At 37.8% G+C, this 18,420-nt stretch overlaps 1 protein-coding gene and 1 long non-coding RNA gene across 2 annotated transcripts; both read left to right on the top strand.

The window, feature by feature from the left end:
- The first annotated feature begins 10,322 nt into the window (after positions 1 to 10,322).
- On the top strand, positions 10,323 to 12,817 carry LOC120442545. Its single transcript, XR_005614762.1, has 5 exons — positions 10,323 to 10,432; positions 10,522 to 10,565; positions 10,960 to 11,036; positions 11,295 to 11,636; positions 11,802 to 12,817. It is a non-coding gene; the product is annotated as an uncharacterized LOC120442545 (long non-coding RNA).
- Positions 12,818 to 13,098: 281 nt separating this feature from the next.
- Positions 13,099 to 18,420, top strand: LOC116325118 (protein amalgam-like). The gene is made up of 6 exons (XM_039619870.1): positions 13,099 to 13,176; positions 13,732 to 14,008; positions 16,167 to 16,494; positions 17,236 to 17,404; positions 18,217 to 18,313; positions 18,401 to 18,420. Exons 1-6 carry the CDS (start codon positions 13,099 to 13,101, stop codon positions 18,418 to 18,420), a joined length of 969 nt encoding a protein of 322 aa, XP_039475804.1.

Here is an 18,420-nt window from a genome sequence, read left to right as displayed (position 1 = left end):
CAGAACAAATGTGAGTGAAAACAACAGTGGGAAAACAAAGATTGAAACGTACAATGCACAAAGAATAGAGGGTAGACAGAGGCAATAAATGCACACTCAGCAAATATGGAGAATGAACACAACTGGGTAAAGTGGGACTGTAACTCAGGGGAGGTGAGGTTGGTTGGCTTTAGCTGGGTGACTTTAGCTGGATGGCTGGGAGGGGTGGCTGGGGTGGTGTCGCTGAGAAGGTAGAGCAGGTTATCTACTATTTGGAAGGTTGACATGCAGACTGGCGCCAATTTGCACACCACTATATCATCAGGCAAGGATAATTAGGTAATCTGTTTTCTTAAGATCTCAAAATTTTCTCTGTTATTTTAGTTAGCAAACAAAACAACTTTGGCATGTTGCATAAAGCGGTTTAAGTAGAGTAGAATAGTGGTATGTAAGAACCGGGGCATTTATCATTTCCAGGTGACCAAACTCTAAATAAGACAAAGAGAAAAAGAAGTATCAAAATAGATCATGAAATAACAAGTTCACCATCTGGCTGGAGCCTTTCTATGTGGAGTTTCTCTTCCCCCCACAGAGAGAGGAGGAATCACTGTCTGTGTCAGTGTACCCTGCCTCTTAGCAGCATTTGGGCTAGGCTCCAGCCCCCCTGGAAGATGAAGAATAGGTAGTTTTTGACACTCAGTAAAAAGAACTATAAAGTTGGTCAAGTGATTCTAAGTTTCATTGTTCAGTTAGTCCATATAAAGACAAAGAAAAATCATTTTTATTGGATATATCAGTCTTTAGAAAGAAAGGCCAAGTAAAGTAACTTCTTATTTTCACTCTTCAAATTTTCTTGATTGAAGAAAGAAAAGGGGTAAATTGGTGTGGTTTGGCGGGACGCATAGGCTTTTTCTAAGGATTTGCTGTTTTTTTCTAGTCCCTGAATATTTTTGTTTTCTTCTTTCTTCATATGCGATGAGAAATAAATTATTTTACCTCTCATCACAGCTTTCCCTGCTTCCCAGAGAACAGATGCTGATGTTCCAGGAATGTCATTATAGCCTAAATATAGACTCCATTCTTTTTTAAAGTATTTGATAAAGTCTTCATCTTTGAGTAGTGATATGTTAAGTCTCCAGTTTTTACTTGGTGTAGTGTTCTTCTTATGTATTAGTGTTAAAGATACAGGAGCAGGATCGCTGACAGCTATAGGATGAATCTCAGTGTCTGAGATGTCACTCAGCAGTGAGCGGCTGAGTAGGAGATAATCCAGACGAGAGTAGAAGTGATGGACATGTGAGAAGAAAGTATATTCCTTACGGTTGGGGTGAAGGGTGCGCCATGCATCGCAAAGACCAAAGTCGCTCATATACTGTTTAATTATACTAGTTCCTGCTGCACTGAGCCTATCCATTTCTTCAGTTAGCCCCAGGTTGAGGTCGCCCCCAAGAACAAGTGTGCATTCTAGGTGTTTGGAGAGTGTACTAAAAAATCAGTGGAAGAATGAGGGGTCATCAACATTTGGACCATATATACCTACAATACATAGCTTTTGGTTAAGTATAGATAGTTTAACCATTAGGAATCTACACTCTGGATCTATAACTGTGTCAAGTACTGTGAAATTAATATTTTTATGTATTAAAATTGCTACTCCCCTTTGTCTGTAATTATAACAGGCTGATAACACATTAGGAAACTCAGGTGTTTTAATTTCATTCAAATCAGTGACAGGCCTGTGAGTCTCTTGGAATAAAACAACGTCTGCCTGTAAGTTTTTAAGCTGCTTAAATATTTTTAACCTTTTTTCTCTGGAGCCAGCTCCGTACACATTCCATGTGATAAACCTTAGTGTGTCTCGCTGTGTGTCTCGCTTAGACGGTTGAGGAAAATGGAAACGGCTGAGGAAAATGGAAACGCATCACTTGTTTGTAAATGTGTGGCGGGAAGCTCCGTAGGTCTGACTATGTGTGTGTATATTAACTAATATGAACAAGTGTGTACACGTCTGAGTGTGTGTGTCCTATATCTGTGTGCACTGTGAGGCTGTTGTAAATGTGTTGCCTGTGTGATCGTGCAGAGTGTGTAGAAATAAAGGCTGTTGTTTGTGGATGAGTAGGAAAACAGGTGATCGATGCAGTGATAGAAAAGAGAAGCAAAGAAACCAAAGAGCAAGGTAAGCGACAAGAGAGAGAGGGGGAAAAAAGGTTTAGAAACCCCGCCTCTTGCCTCATCCCAGCTGTCATAGGGCAACAGGCGGGGCACACACTGGACAGATTGCCAGTCTGTTGCAGTGCCAACACAGAGAGACAGACAACCATTCAGACTAACATTCACACCTAAGAGCAGTTTTGAATTACCAATCAATCTAACTCCTCTAACTGCATGTCTTTGGACTGTGGGAGGAAGCCAGAGTACCCAGAGAGAACCAACGCAGACACAGGGAGAACATGCAAAGTTACTGTTAAAATACACATATACGACTTAATGATAGGCAGTGTAATACCCAACATACAGTGCACCACTAATCTGCATGTTTTATTCCTTATTTTTCAGATTCACCTAAAAACATCACAGTTTCAGTCAGTCCTTCTGGTCCAGTACCAGAGAACAGCAATGTGAGTCTGACCTGCAGCAGTAATTCCAACCCAGCAGTGAGGAACTACACCTGGTACAGAGCTGATGGAGACCAGGAGGCTTTTATTGGAACAGGAACCAGTTTAAACATTCAAGTCTTCAGAGACAGACGATCATTTTTCTGCAAGGCTGAAAATGAGATTGGAGTTGGATGTTCCAGCAGCATTCAAATAGATGTTCAGTGTAAATATCATATTTCACATCTGCTTTACATATCATCAGTATAACCCAGCATCAAAGATTCAGATCATTAGAACAAGGTTTATACACTATGTTTTTCCAATACTCAGCAAATAGAAACAGTATATTTTTTTAATAGAAAAAAGTATCAGCATTCTTAAATTGTAGTTTTGATACATAAATTAGACTTCATGAAACACACATTCATATCCATTATATACAACCAAGTGATTGTGTTATTGCACTTTCTTTAGATTCAACTAAAGTTCCACAGTTTTAGTCTGATCTAAATGATCTTAAACTCTTTAGTGTATGCACAACATTTCACTGTTTTACACTTTATTTTCAGAAGAGTTAGACAGTAGGTTAAAATAAGGTCCAAGCATTCTTGAGCTGTCATTCTTTGAAATTAATTTATAAGGCATTATGTCAGGAAATGCTATACCCAATGTACAATACACCACTAATTTTCATTAAAAACAATAATTTTTCCGAATTACCTAAAAACCTACTTCACTCAATTAAATGCCACCTAGCACTGCTCCGTCCACTGCACCACATCTGATGCAACCTCTCAGGTGAGGTTGGTCAGGGAGCTGGTCAGAAGTAAGAGTTCAGGAAACAGAGATACCACTGATCAACAAATCTGCGCTTTTACTGTTTTTAAGAGGGAGATCTTGCATAGCTATGATGCGTTGTTCCATTGCCAGATGTGCAACCTTTGTTCTCATGTAGTGTCCTATAAATTTCCAGTTATCAAATGTAATTATTTTTATCTATTCTCCACTGCCAAGAAGATGTAATGCATTTTTGGAATAAACTATCTAATCGTCTGAATGCCTTGTAGTGACAGATGAGCACAACAAATGATTTGAACTGCTCAATAGTTTGTATTTTATTGTTGTATTTCTTATTTCATAACATGTTAAATGTTTTCCACAGGTGCCAGGTCTCAACTGCAGGCAGGTTTAGCACTCCTATTGTAATAAAGGCAGAATGTAATAAAAATGTATATATCATTCAACAAGTTACTCATCCTATATTTAATAATGCAACCCCATAAATTGAGTTTTCATGTGAACTCTACATCATAACATGCATGTTAAACAAAGTCTATGATTACTCAGAACACAGGACAGTTGTACACACACCTGAGTCTACCTTAATGAAGCTCAGGCAGCAGCAAAATACCAGCATTTCCAATACAGTTTAATTTCAGTACATCAGAGGTTCTTGGTCTAATTTTGTTTTAAATTCATTTTAGTGCATAAGGTTTCCATCCTTGCTGTCATGGTCCTCAGTTTGGTGATTCAGTGTTTATGATTTTGATTATTAATATTCTTTATTTCAGTTGGTTTCTGGTTATACTTTAATGATTTTTAGATCTTATGTTTTGCACCGTGCCTCTGAGTGTTACATGTGAATTTACAGCCTTTGGTGTGTGACGGTGGGTGGTACGGTGATTTAGAAAGACATTTTTTAGTATGCATACTAAATCATTTGTTTTCTGAGAATTGATTACTTATTCTATACTAACCTATTCAGAAAGTCACAGGATCAAGACCAGCACAGTGAAAGATTGGAAGCCAAAGCTTAACACAGGTAGTACACCGCACATACAACATGAAATGGATGAAGAAGCGCTATTGTATTGGGTTAAAATGATGCCAGATTAGAATCAATGTTAATATTTTCAGTTTCAATATTATTTGTTAGTGTCATTTTAAGCTGGCATTGTTTTAACCCCATAACGGGGATGTAAAAAAAGACCTAGAATTATTAAGAATAATTTTTGTCTGCATTCTTCTGCAGATTTTTTTTCTCCTCAGTGCTCATGTAAAAGAACTGAAATGTGTGTTCAGTGTAAAGACCAAGTCACCAATCATCACTGTATTACTGTGAAAATCTTTAAACCTCTACAACACAGCCCTGCCCCAGGGCAACAACAAGTTTTTTTTTAAAGCCTAATGCCCAGTACATGCATCGTGGCACTGGCGTGTCCAGCGGGGTCACCCCCCCAACTAGACTGGCCACCCCAGGTGCCACCCCGAATCTAAAACAATAAAATTCAATCAAATATCAAATGTACGATTCTGTTTTCACAGTGAAGCTCAGCTATCCGAGTGTAAGTGAATGCAGTATCGGCTTCTGCACTATTAGCATCACGTTAGCAAAGGTAGGAGAGCCAAGCACGAAAGACAGCACCGCAGAAAAAAATTTTCAGCGAAAGAAAATGAGGAGAGAATAAATGTCCCTGTAAGTAATATTAAGTTTGTTGAGTTTAGTAAACTTCGGTTAAATTAGAATACCAAGGAAAAAATAACACTTAAAGCATTATTGCAACCGTCGAATATATCAGACAGTAGGCTACTGGGGGGAGCTAACATAAGAGTTATGAGTTATAAGATGTAATCCAAGTCGTAACATTGCTGTATGGAGCTGCAGATTTGGTTGCAGGTTAACATAGCTGGACTGACCATCGGGCATACCGGGCATTTGCCCGGTAGGACTGACCATCGGGCATACCGGGCATTTGCCCGGTGGGCTGATGACTTTTTTTTTCTTTTTTTTTTTGTAATGGCATGAACAATGAGAGGTGGTGGATTGTCCAGATGCTGGTCGATGTGTAAAACTAATTCAGTTTTTTTGGTGGTGGCTGTGGCGGAGCTTCCACAAAGGCCAGCTGGTGGATGAGGGAAGGGGAGGCAGGAGGAGGAGAGACCTGAGACGGCCGCCGGTCCGAGTGTCAGGTGAACTGAACTTCAGGTAAGAAGTTATGACCTGCAGTCTATCTGGGTCAGATATAAACCAAGTTTAGGTGGAGTTTATTTTCGTTGTGCTGACTTTTTACAGTCAGTTACAATAATTCGTACTGCGTGAGCTAGCATGACGGAGTTTCTATACAGCTGGGTGGGTGCTATGATGTTATTGATAGTGAACTTTATTCATAAGTTTAGTTAGTAGAGTTGTCAGCGGCTCCTTAAACATGGAATGGTCCCTCATTCAGAGAAAATATTACACGTTTCGTATTGAGCTGAGAAGAGACACAGTTTGTCCCGTACTTTAGCTATAATGAAAAAAAGACACAAATCTGGAGTTATTCTGTGTCTTTGCTGCACAGCTGCCTCTTCTTCTCTCATTCTCTCCCCCTCCCTCTCCTGTTCCTACTTCAATCATGAAACTGATCAATAATCAGCTGATTGGCTTTTCTCTCTTGTTTATTTAAGGCTCACTTTGCGCCAGAAAGAGGAAACCAGCGGTTGTCGCGCTAAACAACAGCAGCACGTTTAAGCTTGATCAGCTGTTGTTAGAATTTATTTAATATTAATTTCTAGTATCAGCTGATGTTTGCTGGAGCCACAGCCGTAAAAGCTGCTGGTCATGATATCGGTTTGGTTATATGGTGAGAGGGAAACATGAAGGTGAAACCAGGAGATGTCCTTACTGAATCATCAGAGCTGAACAGGTGATGGAGAAACAGGTTTACCTTTTAGGTGACATGAATGAGTTAAAGTTATGAACTGTTTCTGAGAGACAAATAACACCAGGATCCTTTTCTAAGTAGCTGACAGCTGGTAACTGTGCAGGGGCGGATCTAACAAAGTTATGCCAGGAGGCCAGGTAGGGCATTAACAGGGAGAGGGGGGCACAAAGAAATCACTGATTGTATCTCTTGTACTTTATCAACGCAGTATCCTAAAACTTTGCACCGTAGTGGTTAAAATCTCATTCTAATAAGAGTTAAAAGCGCATTCGGTTATTAGGTTTATAGGGTTATTGAATTATGGTTAACAGTTGGTAGAAATTTTTTTTTTAACATTATCTGCCAATTATATCTGCCACCCTTCTCCAAATCTGTGCCCCTACCGGGCCCCCCAACATAAAATTTCTAGACACGCCACTGCATCGTGGTGGGGGGCGGCATCACGGGCATCGGCAAAAGAAAAAAAAAATGCTGCCCTACATCAGCCAGCGCATATTAGGGATGGCATAGGCATCGATCGATTTTCTATCGCCCATTTGCTGGGAGTAAGGGCGTCCTCCATTTGCGAGGTGTACCTGCTGCTTGCGGCACAGGGAGGAGAGGGCGGGGGATTCTCTGGCTGGCTGGAGCAGCGTCTAATAACCAACTCGCAAGATAAAACAAAATAAAAACAAACCAACAACACGAAAACACCAGACATTATGATACAGACTTATAATTTACACCGAGTTTTTTCTATACACGAAAAGTGAGCGCGAGAGCCCTCGATGTGCTTGCTCGCTAGTAAAATAATAAATTAAAGTTTATTGTCATCTCCGCTACATACAGTCCAGTACATAGAGAGACGAGACAACGAGGCTCCAGTTACAGCAGTGCAAGTAAATGAACAATAAATATTTAAGAGTAAAAATATTAATATACACTTTACGACTAGGGGTAAAGGGATCAATAATAATTTAAAATGTATATTTTGTGTTTTGTTGATTTAAAGTCTCACACACAACCCGTTTTTAAAGTTTAAAAAAAGAGTAATATAATATTAATTAGTCAGTGGCAATTGTTGATTTGTCCTGTTCTCATTGTATGATGAATTATGATGTCTGTTTAGTAGCCGTTTCCATACTATGCATACTCTCTCTCTCTCTCTTCATATGTGTGTGTGTGTGGGGGGAGTGTTCGCCCAGGGCGCCAAACAGGCTTGGACCGCCACTGAGTACATGTGAAATTATTACAACCAATCAGAGTGTTTGGGAAAGTAGCAAATTTCGGTCCAGTAAGAGGTTTGACTCAAGCATCAATCAAGATTTGAAGGCTGGGCATCCTTTTCTGACACATGGTCATAGTACCGCATGGTGTGAGAAGAAGGTAAGAATGGTTGTCCTAGTAATCAAATAGTAAACAGACTGGTTCTTATATGGCGCTTTTCTACTCTTCGAGCGCTTTACACAACTTGTGCATTCACCAATTGATGACCTGCTCTACCTCCTGAGCTACAGCCACCATTATCATCATAATCATTATTTAGAATGACATAAACTGGAAATCAAAAAATATATGTGAGTGTAAGAAGATGTAGAGAGGGTTTTTGTCAAGTTTTTTTTTTTTTTATTTTACATTGCCAGAAATCCAGTTTTTCTTTTGGCCACTTTTGAGGGAGATTTTGATAACAATGTGTCTGTATGTAATTATTTGTTCATGCATTTCTACAAAAAAAAATTCTACACATTTCACACGCTGCTGATGTGATGCCTCTTGTACAGTGGGAAGCCATCAAAACCTTTCTACATTTCACGACGACAGCTGCCGGCTACAAAGGACAGGATGAAGCTGGAACAGCTTAATATCAAATAAACAATGTATGGATGAGCAAATGGTGCCATTTAAGGGCAAGAGCAAATTCAAGAAGTACCGACCCAGTAAATTAAGAAAACGCGGTTTCAACATATTATTCCTTGAAATAACACTGCGAATTGTACGAGCGGCAACAGGCGGCGCTTTCCCTCTTGAAAGCTCTGGGGGGTCCTTGGAGGCGCCGCACTCCTCCACCTGCTGCCCGCCTGCACCCGAACCTCCGCAGGGGAGAGTAATAATAATAATCCCTCCTAAACTTTTCTTCTGATTCTCACAACATGAGGATCAATATAACATGTGTTGGGAAATCAGTTTTACCCCGGTTCTTTTTATTCCTCGGGCCTCCAGAGATGCACCTGACCCAGTAGTCATTTTTACAAAATCTTTATTCATCTTCATTTAAGCATGCACTTCTAGAAGGGAAGACAAGGCCAGTATCCCTCTGCAACAATCTTCACCTCTTTGTTAGTTACACCCAGCTTTATAAAAGTGACCCCATCATAAAACCCCCCGGTGTGCTGCAAACTCTGTGTCTGTGTCTATGTGCACAAGCACGTGAGTGCCTGTGTGTGCGCGTACCCGTGTGTATGTGTGAGTGCACGTGAGTGAGTGTGCATATAGGTGTGGGAGTATATCAGTTAAAACACTGTGGGTGTGTGTCTCTTCCTAGGGGCCATAAAAACCATCTCCCTTCCAGACCACAGTTACCAAGTTACAAATGTTGAAACCCCCACCTTGGTATGCCCTGAGGAATTTCCACTTAACATTAACTTCTTTCTGTCTTAGTTTCACAGTTCAAACTGGGGAGGGGGTCTCCTAAGATCTACTCCTAAGTTCATGACACATTCAGGCCTTTATTTATATCCAGGGCAGTGTCAGTGTCTCTACAATAATTCTACATTCTATCTAACACATTTCTAAACTCTAAAACAAGCTAAACATTTCTACACATGATATTAGACATTTCCAATCTAAGCCTGTATCAAGTCATATATGTCAATATGTTTTAAAAAAACATATTCAGTTCTTCACATTTCTGGAAGTTTTCCAGATGTTTTTATTGTTTTCTAATAGTAGTGTAATGGTGTCTCAGTTAATCATTTTCTCTGTTGTTTTATACTATTGTTGCACAGAAATATCTTGGATTATATCTGAAATATATATATATTTTTAGGCAATAAAATGGCCCAAAATGAGTCATAATATGATGTTGAGTGATTTTCAACATGTACCATCAAAATGTGTGCAGTAGGGGATTAAATCATCTTACAAAATTGCTTTGTTAAGACATTAAGATCATTTGGCTTCAACACAGTACGTAATTTTACATATTGTTTGAGTATTTGTCACTGAGATCAAATATGCTGTGTAATTAATGCTGCAGCTTTAAGGCAGGGATGACTCCGGGAGTTGCTTTCTCAATACATGTGCTTTATTTCACAATTAGATCAATGACAAAAACATACAGCAGCTCCTCTTCAACTCCTAGCCCTTGGCTGCGGTGGAAAAAGAACAACTCCAATCCCCTTCAAGGAACATATGTACAAAAGAGTTTTTCTGACACACCAATGGGGCGTTCAATGCCGTCATATAAATATGAGTACTCTGGCAGAATAACAGTTCAAATGAAAAATACACCAGAACAAACAAGCAAAAAAACTGTGGGGTACCTTTGAACCAATGAACAAAGTATAACAATTTATACTTTTTAACATAACCCGACCCTGTCAATATGTGTATCTCTCACATTAACACTGTTACTGTTTTTAACTTTCAGTTTCTTGTTTAGAAAATAGAAACATTACTGTAATAGAGTGAATTGTTGCCCCCCAGTGGTAAAATACAGAAGTGCCTGTTACAGGGCTAGTTCTTGGTTAACCAACATATAACAACAAAAGGGTAGTTTGTGCACAGCTAAAAAAACAACAAGTTAGTGTGTGATGTCTTGCTGTTCAATAAACCACCTATCCACGTCCTTCTGTACTGATCTTTGCAAAGACCCTAATCCAGAATATCACAATTACTTTATTCCTTCAGCCAATTACTACAAAGCCAAATAGTGAACATTATTAGGTACTAAGCGAATAGAAATGCTTACAGCACATTCAGTGGTGCAAGACGTGTTGTGGAGATCATGTTCAAAAAAGAAGGTGGTACTGTTAACAGCTACTTCTGGTAAAAGCATATCTAATATTAACACTCGTACTTTTGTGTTATTTCCTCTTTTTACATCGCTTCCTGAACAGTTCTTAAAAAACCTCACATATGTAGAAATGACTTCTCTATGAAACTCGTAAGAATGTAAGTTTTTATATCTTAAATATGAGAGAAATATCAAAGTTTTATGCAAAGCTAACATTTCTATCATTCTTTGATTCACTGTGATTTAGATTAAACATCATATTTGTCGAGGAAAAAGTTCCACAGGAAAAAGGTGAAGGATTTTCTTTTTCTCTCGTCTATCATGTTTATGAACATAACTTTTTGAAATAAGAGCTGTACGCTGGTATCTTACCAGATTTTTTGAGGTTGAATAATTATCCTCGTAGTGACAGTAGTTACATGCGAATGCTGGGCTTTGCAAAATTACCATTACTGTCATAGTCACATATTATAAAGAGAATAATGAGCCCTGTTACTGAGTGTAAAATATGTGCTGTATCACACTGTTATGTAGAGCTAACGCGCTAAAAATATTCTCAAAGATCATTTGAGAGTTTTAACATAATACATTAAAAAAAAAGATTACTTCACTTTTCACCATAACAGCTTTTCACTGGTAATGTTTAACAAATAATCATGTAAATTGTTTCATGTGCAAACTTCAGACTCCTTTAAACTTCACTTTTTTGTAAGAAGATGGCTGGAACTCTGACTTTTCTTCTCATTAGTTCTCTGCTGCAGGGTGAGTGAAAGAAAATCAGCATTACGTAAAGATTATTGTGCAAAGATGATTATTTAACATGAAACATCTACTAAACTACAAATGGTGTCCATTTATTAGATATTTAACAGTAAAAATATTTAGCATTTGTACCTGAATTAAACACTGAAGTCCTAGCAGCAGTGATAACTCTGGATAAAGGCTACTATAATTAAAACTACTGTTGCTGTAACTTACTGTTTGCATTTCTTTTTTACAATTCATTGTGTTGTATTTCAGATGCACTGTGTGGAACGTTCAACATCAGTATGCCACAGAATATAAATGTTTTGAGAGGATCCTGTGTGACCATCCCCTGCTCCTTTGATGTAGAAAGCAGATTTGAAGATAACTTAGATGATACATGCAAAGCATATTGGAGCGATTCACCTTTATTTAGCAGTAGAAATGCAAAACTAAAGCCAACTAAAGAAATGACAGGAGACTTAAAAAAGAAAGACTGCACCACAACTTTCAATAATGCAGATTTTCTTCAAAGTACTAAATATTACTTCAGACTGGAGTGTAATAATGCACTGAAATACATTTTTTCACAAGCTGGTGTAGATATTTCATTCATAGGTAAGTTTTTATATCCATATAAAGATAATTCATGTGAATAAATGACACTTGTCAAGCTGCTTTGACTTCATTGTGAATCCGCTGGATTCTACTCAGCATATAAAAACCTGAAAGGAATTGGTGCTCATTTGTTTATTGACTGATGAAAATATTTCTTCCCACCAGATGTTCCTCCTTCACCGACTCTGACTCCATCCACACTGGAGGTGAAGGAGGGAACCTCAGTGAGTCTGACGTGCTCTGCTCCAGCTCCATGTTGGTCTCATCCTCCAGCTCTGACATGGAGCCCTAACCTGGGTCAGAGTCAGGAGACACTGCAGGAGAATCAGGACAAAACTAAAGTCAAGACCTCTGTTATGAATTTCACTGCTTCTCACCTCCATCATGGAAATAAAATCTCCTGCACTGCTGTTTACCAGAAACAAGATGGCAGCCCTGATGTCACTGCTGAAACAAGTTTAACTCCTGATATTTCAAGTGAGTTTATTTGTCCTCTACCATAAATAATGTCACTGCTATTGACTTACTTTTCTTGACTTTGTTCAAATTAGAAATAAAACAGCTCGTAACGTAATGATTTTAGTTATTCTGCAGTCATGACTCCTCTGGGATTTGCAAAACATAATGGAAGACTTAAGCTCCTAAATGTTGATAAATATACAAACTTTTCCTTTTAAATTGATTTCCTTGATGTATGATTGTCTTAATGATTAAAGTGAACTGCAGGTCTTCTTTTCTGAGAATACATGACCTAAAATTTCCAGTGAAACATACAATTTCCAAGCAATATTGTTTACTTCTGTAGGAACTCTCTAATACTGGCTTAGAATAAAACAATGCTACATGTAATGAGTCACATTTGACAATTTTTTAAAGTTTAAACTACAATTTTTATTTGTTGTCATATTAACATATAGGGTTTTTGGACATTTTTTATTAGTTATTTCACTTTACGCATGTGTTTGTATACGTTTTTAATTTCACTCTGGTGCTCAAACTGGAAAGTAGAATTGCAGAGCAGTTTTCCTTTTGTCACTTGGCTTTATGGTCTGTAATGGCATGTTCCATTAACAATTCAGTCAGAATGCAAAAGAAGCTGTGATGTCTGTCTTTCATAATATTAAAGTGAACAAATTACCTTTCAATTTCGTTAATATTCCTACTTTATTGTGTACATACCTGACTATTATCCAAACAGAATTCTATTAGTATGATTGAATGGGGACACTGTGTACTGTGTAGAGTTTGCATGTTCTTGCTGTCTGATTGGGTTCTGTCAGGGCACTCTGGCTTCCTCCCACAGTTCAGAGACGTGCACAGGGTTTGGTTAACTAGTGATTGTAAACTGCCCGGACTTGAGTATATGAGTGTGAATGGATATCTGTCTCTATATGTTAGTTCAGCAACAGATTAGCGACTGGTGCAGGGTGTATCTTGCCTCCTGCCACATGCCAACTGGGACATGTTCCAGCTCCCTAGCAACCCTGAACTGGAGAAGCAGAAAAAATGGAATCGACTGCAGTACAATATACCAATGATTGTAATGACATTAAAAACAGTATCTGTTTCAGGTGGAACGTGGGGAATCAAGATGCCACAGAATATAAATGTCATGAGTGGAACCTGTGTGACCATCCCCTGCTTCTTTGATGTAGCCAGCAATCACAAAATTAACTTAGATGATACATGCAAAGCATATTGGAGTGATTCACTTCCATTTAATAGTGGAAATGCAAAACTAAAACCAACTAAAGACATGACAGGAGACTTAACAAAGAAAGACTGCACCACAACTTTCAATAATGCAAGTCTTCTTCAAAGAAGTAAATATTACTTCAGACTGGAGTGTGATAATGCACTGAAATACACTTTTACACAAGCTGGTGTAGATATTTCATTCATAGGTAAGTTTTTATATCCATATAAAGACAATTCATGTGAATAAATGACACTAGTCAAGCTGCTTTGACTTTGACATTGTGAATTTATTGGATTTTACAAATTAATTGCTGCTCATTTGATTATTGACTGATGAAAATATTTCTTCCCACCACACGATCCTCCTTCACCGACTCTGATTCCATCCCCACTGGAGGTGAAGGAGGGAGCCTCAGTTAGTCTGACGTGCTCTGCTCCAGCTCCAGCTCCATGTTGGTCTCATCCTCCAGCTCTGACATGGAGCCCTAACCTGGGTCAGAGTCAGGAGACACTGCAGGAGAATCAGGACAAAACTAAAGTCAGGACCTCTGTTATGAATTTCACTGCTTCTCACCTCCATCATGGAAATAAAATCTCCTGTACTGCTGTCTACCAGAAACAAGATGGTAGCCCTGATGTCACTGCTGAAACAAGTTTAACTCCTGATATTTCATGTGAGTTCATTTTTTCTCTTCTCAAATGAAATAAATAGTAATAACATATAAATAGTAGTAATGTCTTTAGTAATAAATGCAGTTATCTAGATCTGTTATTTATTCTCTCTAAGACTAAAACTACATTTAGTCACTCACATTTGACAGTTGCTTTTCACTTTAGTTTTCAGTTTCAGAGTTTCACTTACTATAGATTATCATGTATTTTCCCCAAGTTATGACATTTGTTTTGTGAAGACACAACCAGTAAAGCAGAATTATTAATATATATATATATATCCATATAACTGTTATGTGATGTGAGAATGAGGCCCCAGTTCCAGATGCCACAGATAGTAAATAAAAAAATAACCTTTGTTCAGGAAAAATACTTTGTAGCAGAAAAATCCAGATGGTAGCCGATAGTCTTTGAATGCAAACCAGGACAAATGTGAGTGAAAACAACAGTGAGAAAACAAATATTCAACAGTCCAATGCAACAAAGAAATGTGGGTAGATAGAGGCAACAAATACACACTCAGTAAATATGGATAATGAACACAACTGGGTAAAGTGGGACTGTAGCTCAGGGCTGGTGAGGTTGGTTGGCTTTAGCTTAGGAGGGGTGGCTCGGGTGGGTGTAGCTCAGGGCTGTGCAGAGATGTTTAAAGGAGCGGGTGCTCAAAGTTAAAAAGGGGCACATAGAACCAGACTGAAGCCACACCCACCAACCATCAGGAATCTAATATGGAACATCATCATACTATATCACTGTCATCAGGTGGGGACAGTGCAAAGAATAAAACTGTGAGAAATAAACTAGGCTCTGCCTGTGAATCACTCTTTGACCCTCTTCCATCTCCTCATCTCATCTATCACTCTCCACTTGCTGTCCATCTGACAACCAGGCACACTTTGCTATTGCATTAATCTATTATTTAATTATCCACACTTAACAACTCTTGCACCTAATCTATAATAAAGTAACGATAGAAAAATGTTATAGAACCAAGACATTGTGTTTATTATTGTTTTTATACTTGAATACCTTTGCAATGGAACAACTGGTACATGTGTTATTGATACTTGTGCTCTTTTTAATGTAGCTGATGAGAGATCCACTGTCTCACACAACTCCTTTTAACACTGTTTCCTCCTCATGTCCTTACAGGGCATGTCTGGACAATATCATATCATGAGTTATAATTTAAAAAATCTATACTCATATATATTATATAATCCAGCTCTAGTAGCTTATACTAAATGCCACTTTCCCATGGTAATACACTTTTCCATTATTTAGACATTTCTAGTTATCTACAGTTAGATCCTTGATAGCCAATCATTTTAGCACAGACTAAATATATCTCCATTTAGAACAAAACAATCTTAAGCAGTAAAACAAGACAATCTTTGCAGTGTGATTTACTGAAATAAAAATAAAAAGTCTGCACTGTCTGTGTTGGGCAATACATTATGTAGATCTCTTTTGTGCACAGGTTAAGACTATTTCAAAAGCAATAAAATGCTGCTGATATCAATAAGTACTGCAAGTAAGTATTTTCAGAAAGGAATTTCAAGAACATTCAAGTCTTCAGAGACAGACGGACATTTTTCTGCAAGGCTGAAAATGAGCTCGGACTCGAACATTCTAATCTGATTCAGCTTGAGATTCTTTGTATGTATCTCAAAATTAAATTATACTTTTTCTCAGAAATTGTAACAACACCTTAGTGTTTTCCATTTTTCTGACATTTCTGGTTATCTCCAGTAAGAATCCTTGATAGCCAATCATTTTAGCACAGATTAGCACAGACTAAAAATATCCCCATTCATAACAAAACAACCTTCGGCAGTAAAACAAAACAATCTTTGCAGTGTTATTTTCTGAAATAAAAATAAAAGGTCTGCACATACTTTAATAGTCTGTGTTAGGCAATAGATTGTGTAGATCTGTTTTTTGCACAGGTTAAAGCTATTTCAAGAGCAATAAAACACTCCTGATATTGATAAGTATTGCAAGTATGTTCAGAAAGGACTTCAGTTTAAGACATGACCATTTTTACACACAGCATTTTACCGGACACTTTCTCAGTTCATATTTTTAGTAATTTTTGCAAATATTTTTCAATCATCAAGGTTGTTTTGACTGACTCCTCTCCCTTTCTTTCAATGACAGTTCTTCCACAGATCCTGTTTTCATCAGATTGTGTTAGAACTGCAAGTCAGGTTAACTGTTCCTGTGACACTGAGGGAAACCCTTCCCCTGCTGTACAGTGGCATTTGAACGGGGAACCTGTCAATCAGTCTGGTGGATTTGAAATATTCAGTGAGACTCTAAACATCACAGTTCACAGGAGCTCCTTCATTCTGAGTCAACCACAAGTGAAGCATTTTTCCACCCTGCTCTGCCGTAGCTTCAACTCGCTGGGATCTGCCAGTCAACTATTTTATATGAGCAAGTTTAAAAGCTCTGCAGAATTTCAAGGTTTGTATTTGGTGCAATTGTAAATACTCTTGTTTAACCCACATACATAATGCAGTGGAGATCAAGGAGATTTGTTGCCTTAGTCAATGATATCCTGTGCTCTACAAAACCAGTGAAGAGATATTGTCAGGATTGTTTTTTTGTAAATTTTAGTATTCATTTGCAATAAATTTACTGTCAATAACTTTAGGAATTCCACTAATCCACATGAGCAGTTAGTGTGTTGGGTTAATCCAGCTACAGTACACTCACTACCAGTTTCATAAAATATGTAATGTTTTGTTTTCCTGAATGCTCAGGACCAGCAAACTGCCACAAACATCTGCTTCTACAAACATGGTCACAATTACTGACGGTCATTAAATGAAGTGTGAATGTTTAATAATCAAGTGCTTGATTATCAGCATTATAAAGAAAAAAATGTATTAGCATTCTTAAACTGTTGTTTTAATACAACAATCAGACTTAATGAAATACATGTCAGTATCCAATATATACAACCAAGTGATTGTGTTATTGCACTTTTTTTACATTCAAGTAAAATACCACACTTTTGTCTGATCTAAATGATTTTAAATAGTTCTTTAGTTTATGCATAACATTTCACATGCATAACCCTTTTTTATGCAGAAGAGGCAGTAGGCCAAAATAAGGTCCAAGCATTCTTAAGATGTCATCTTTTTAAATAAATTTATAAGGCTTTATGTCAGGAAGTGCAATACCCATACTCATTCTTTAGATTCACCTAAAAACATCACAGTTTCAGTCCTTCTGGTCCAGTACCAGAGAACAGCAATGTGAGTCTAACATGCAGCAGTAATGCCAACCCAGCAGTGAGGAACTACATCTGGTACAGAGCTGATGGAGACCAGGAGACTTTGTTTGAAACAGGAACTAGTTTAAACACTGTAGCCTCTAAATCTAGTCAGGTATTGTTTTGCCAGGCTGAAAACAAGATTGGATTTGCACGTTCTAATCTGACTCAAGTCCAGTGTATGTATCACATTATTAGGCATTTCTATTCATCCAGAATTTTAGCAACACATAATCCACCTCTCATATAAAATTCACCTCTAATAATTCATAATTCATAATTCACCTCTCTTATACTCTACTATAGTGAATGCCACCGTCCCTTGCTAGTAGCCTATTTCATTTCTGGGTATCTGGTGTAAGTATCACAGCTCACCAAAGACTATAGCACGGATGATTTTAATGTCTCAACCACACTAATAAAACACATTCCTATTTATAACACCACAACTTAAATCAGAAAAACAAGACAATATGGTTTACATCATTGCAATGGGGTTGTCCCAAATAAATATAAAAAGGCTGGATATACTTCAGTAAATACAATGATGCGTAGTACAGTATGTAAATTGTTCACTTTGGTTTATGAGCACCTTCACTGGCATGTTACCAGTTGTTGTGTTGACATGCTGACATGCTGTAGTACTAACACATATAACAGATATACTAAATTAATGCATTAATTATGCATTAAAGTTGATGCTACCAGTGTGCAAGATTTTGTCAAGGGCCATCATAGTCAACAGGGTCTCAAGTGTACTCATAAATATTATTAATTATGGTCAAAAAACAAACAAGCAAAGAAGTTGACAGTGATCAGATTTGTTCTGTTGGAGCTGATCCATGTCATGATACCAGAATAATTACTTGTAACTTAAGTATAAGTTGAGTAGGAATATAATGTCCATGGCATTATTTCTCATGGCAGGGTCTGAAATGCACTGTGGACTTTACAGTGGAGTCGTTCCTTGGGTCCTCGCTGGCGTGTTTTTCAGTGTCAGTGTCATCTGTGCGGCATGCCTTTGGTATGTTAGTATGTTCACAATGGAAAGTCTGCTGATGTTTTTTATAGCATGCTTTCAAATAATTCATTTGTTTCTTTTGTTTTGCAGCAAAGTACAAAAGAATGTGA

This window comes from Oreochromis aureus, linkage group 11, assembly GCF_013358895.1.
Source record: "Oreochromis aureus strain Israel breed Guangdong linkage group 11, ZZ_aureus, whole genome shotgun sequence".
NCBI lineage: Eukaryota > Metazoa > Chordata > Actinopteri > Cichliformes > Cichlidae > Oreochromis > Oreochromis aureus.
Note: the sequence above shows the minus strand (reverse complement) of the source record. Positions and strands in the feature narration are given on the sequence as shown.

Coding starts and splice junctions, on each gene's coding strand:
- LOC116325118 (XM_039619870.1), top strand. CDS start 13,099: ATGTTCCAGCTCCCTAGCAACCCTGAACTGGAGAAGCAGAAAAAATGG. Junction 16,495..17,235: donor GGTTTGTATTTGGTGCAATT/GTAAATACTCTT, acceptor AAAACATCACAG/TTTCAGTCCTTCTGGTCCAG. Junction 17,405..18,216: donor TAGCCTCTAAATCTAGTCAG/GTATTGTTTTGC, acceptor TTCTCATGGCAG/GGTCTGAAATGCACTGTGGA.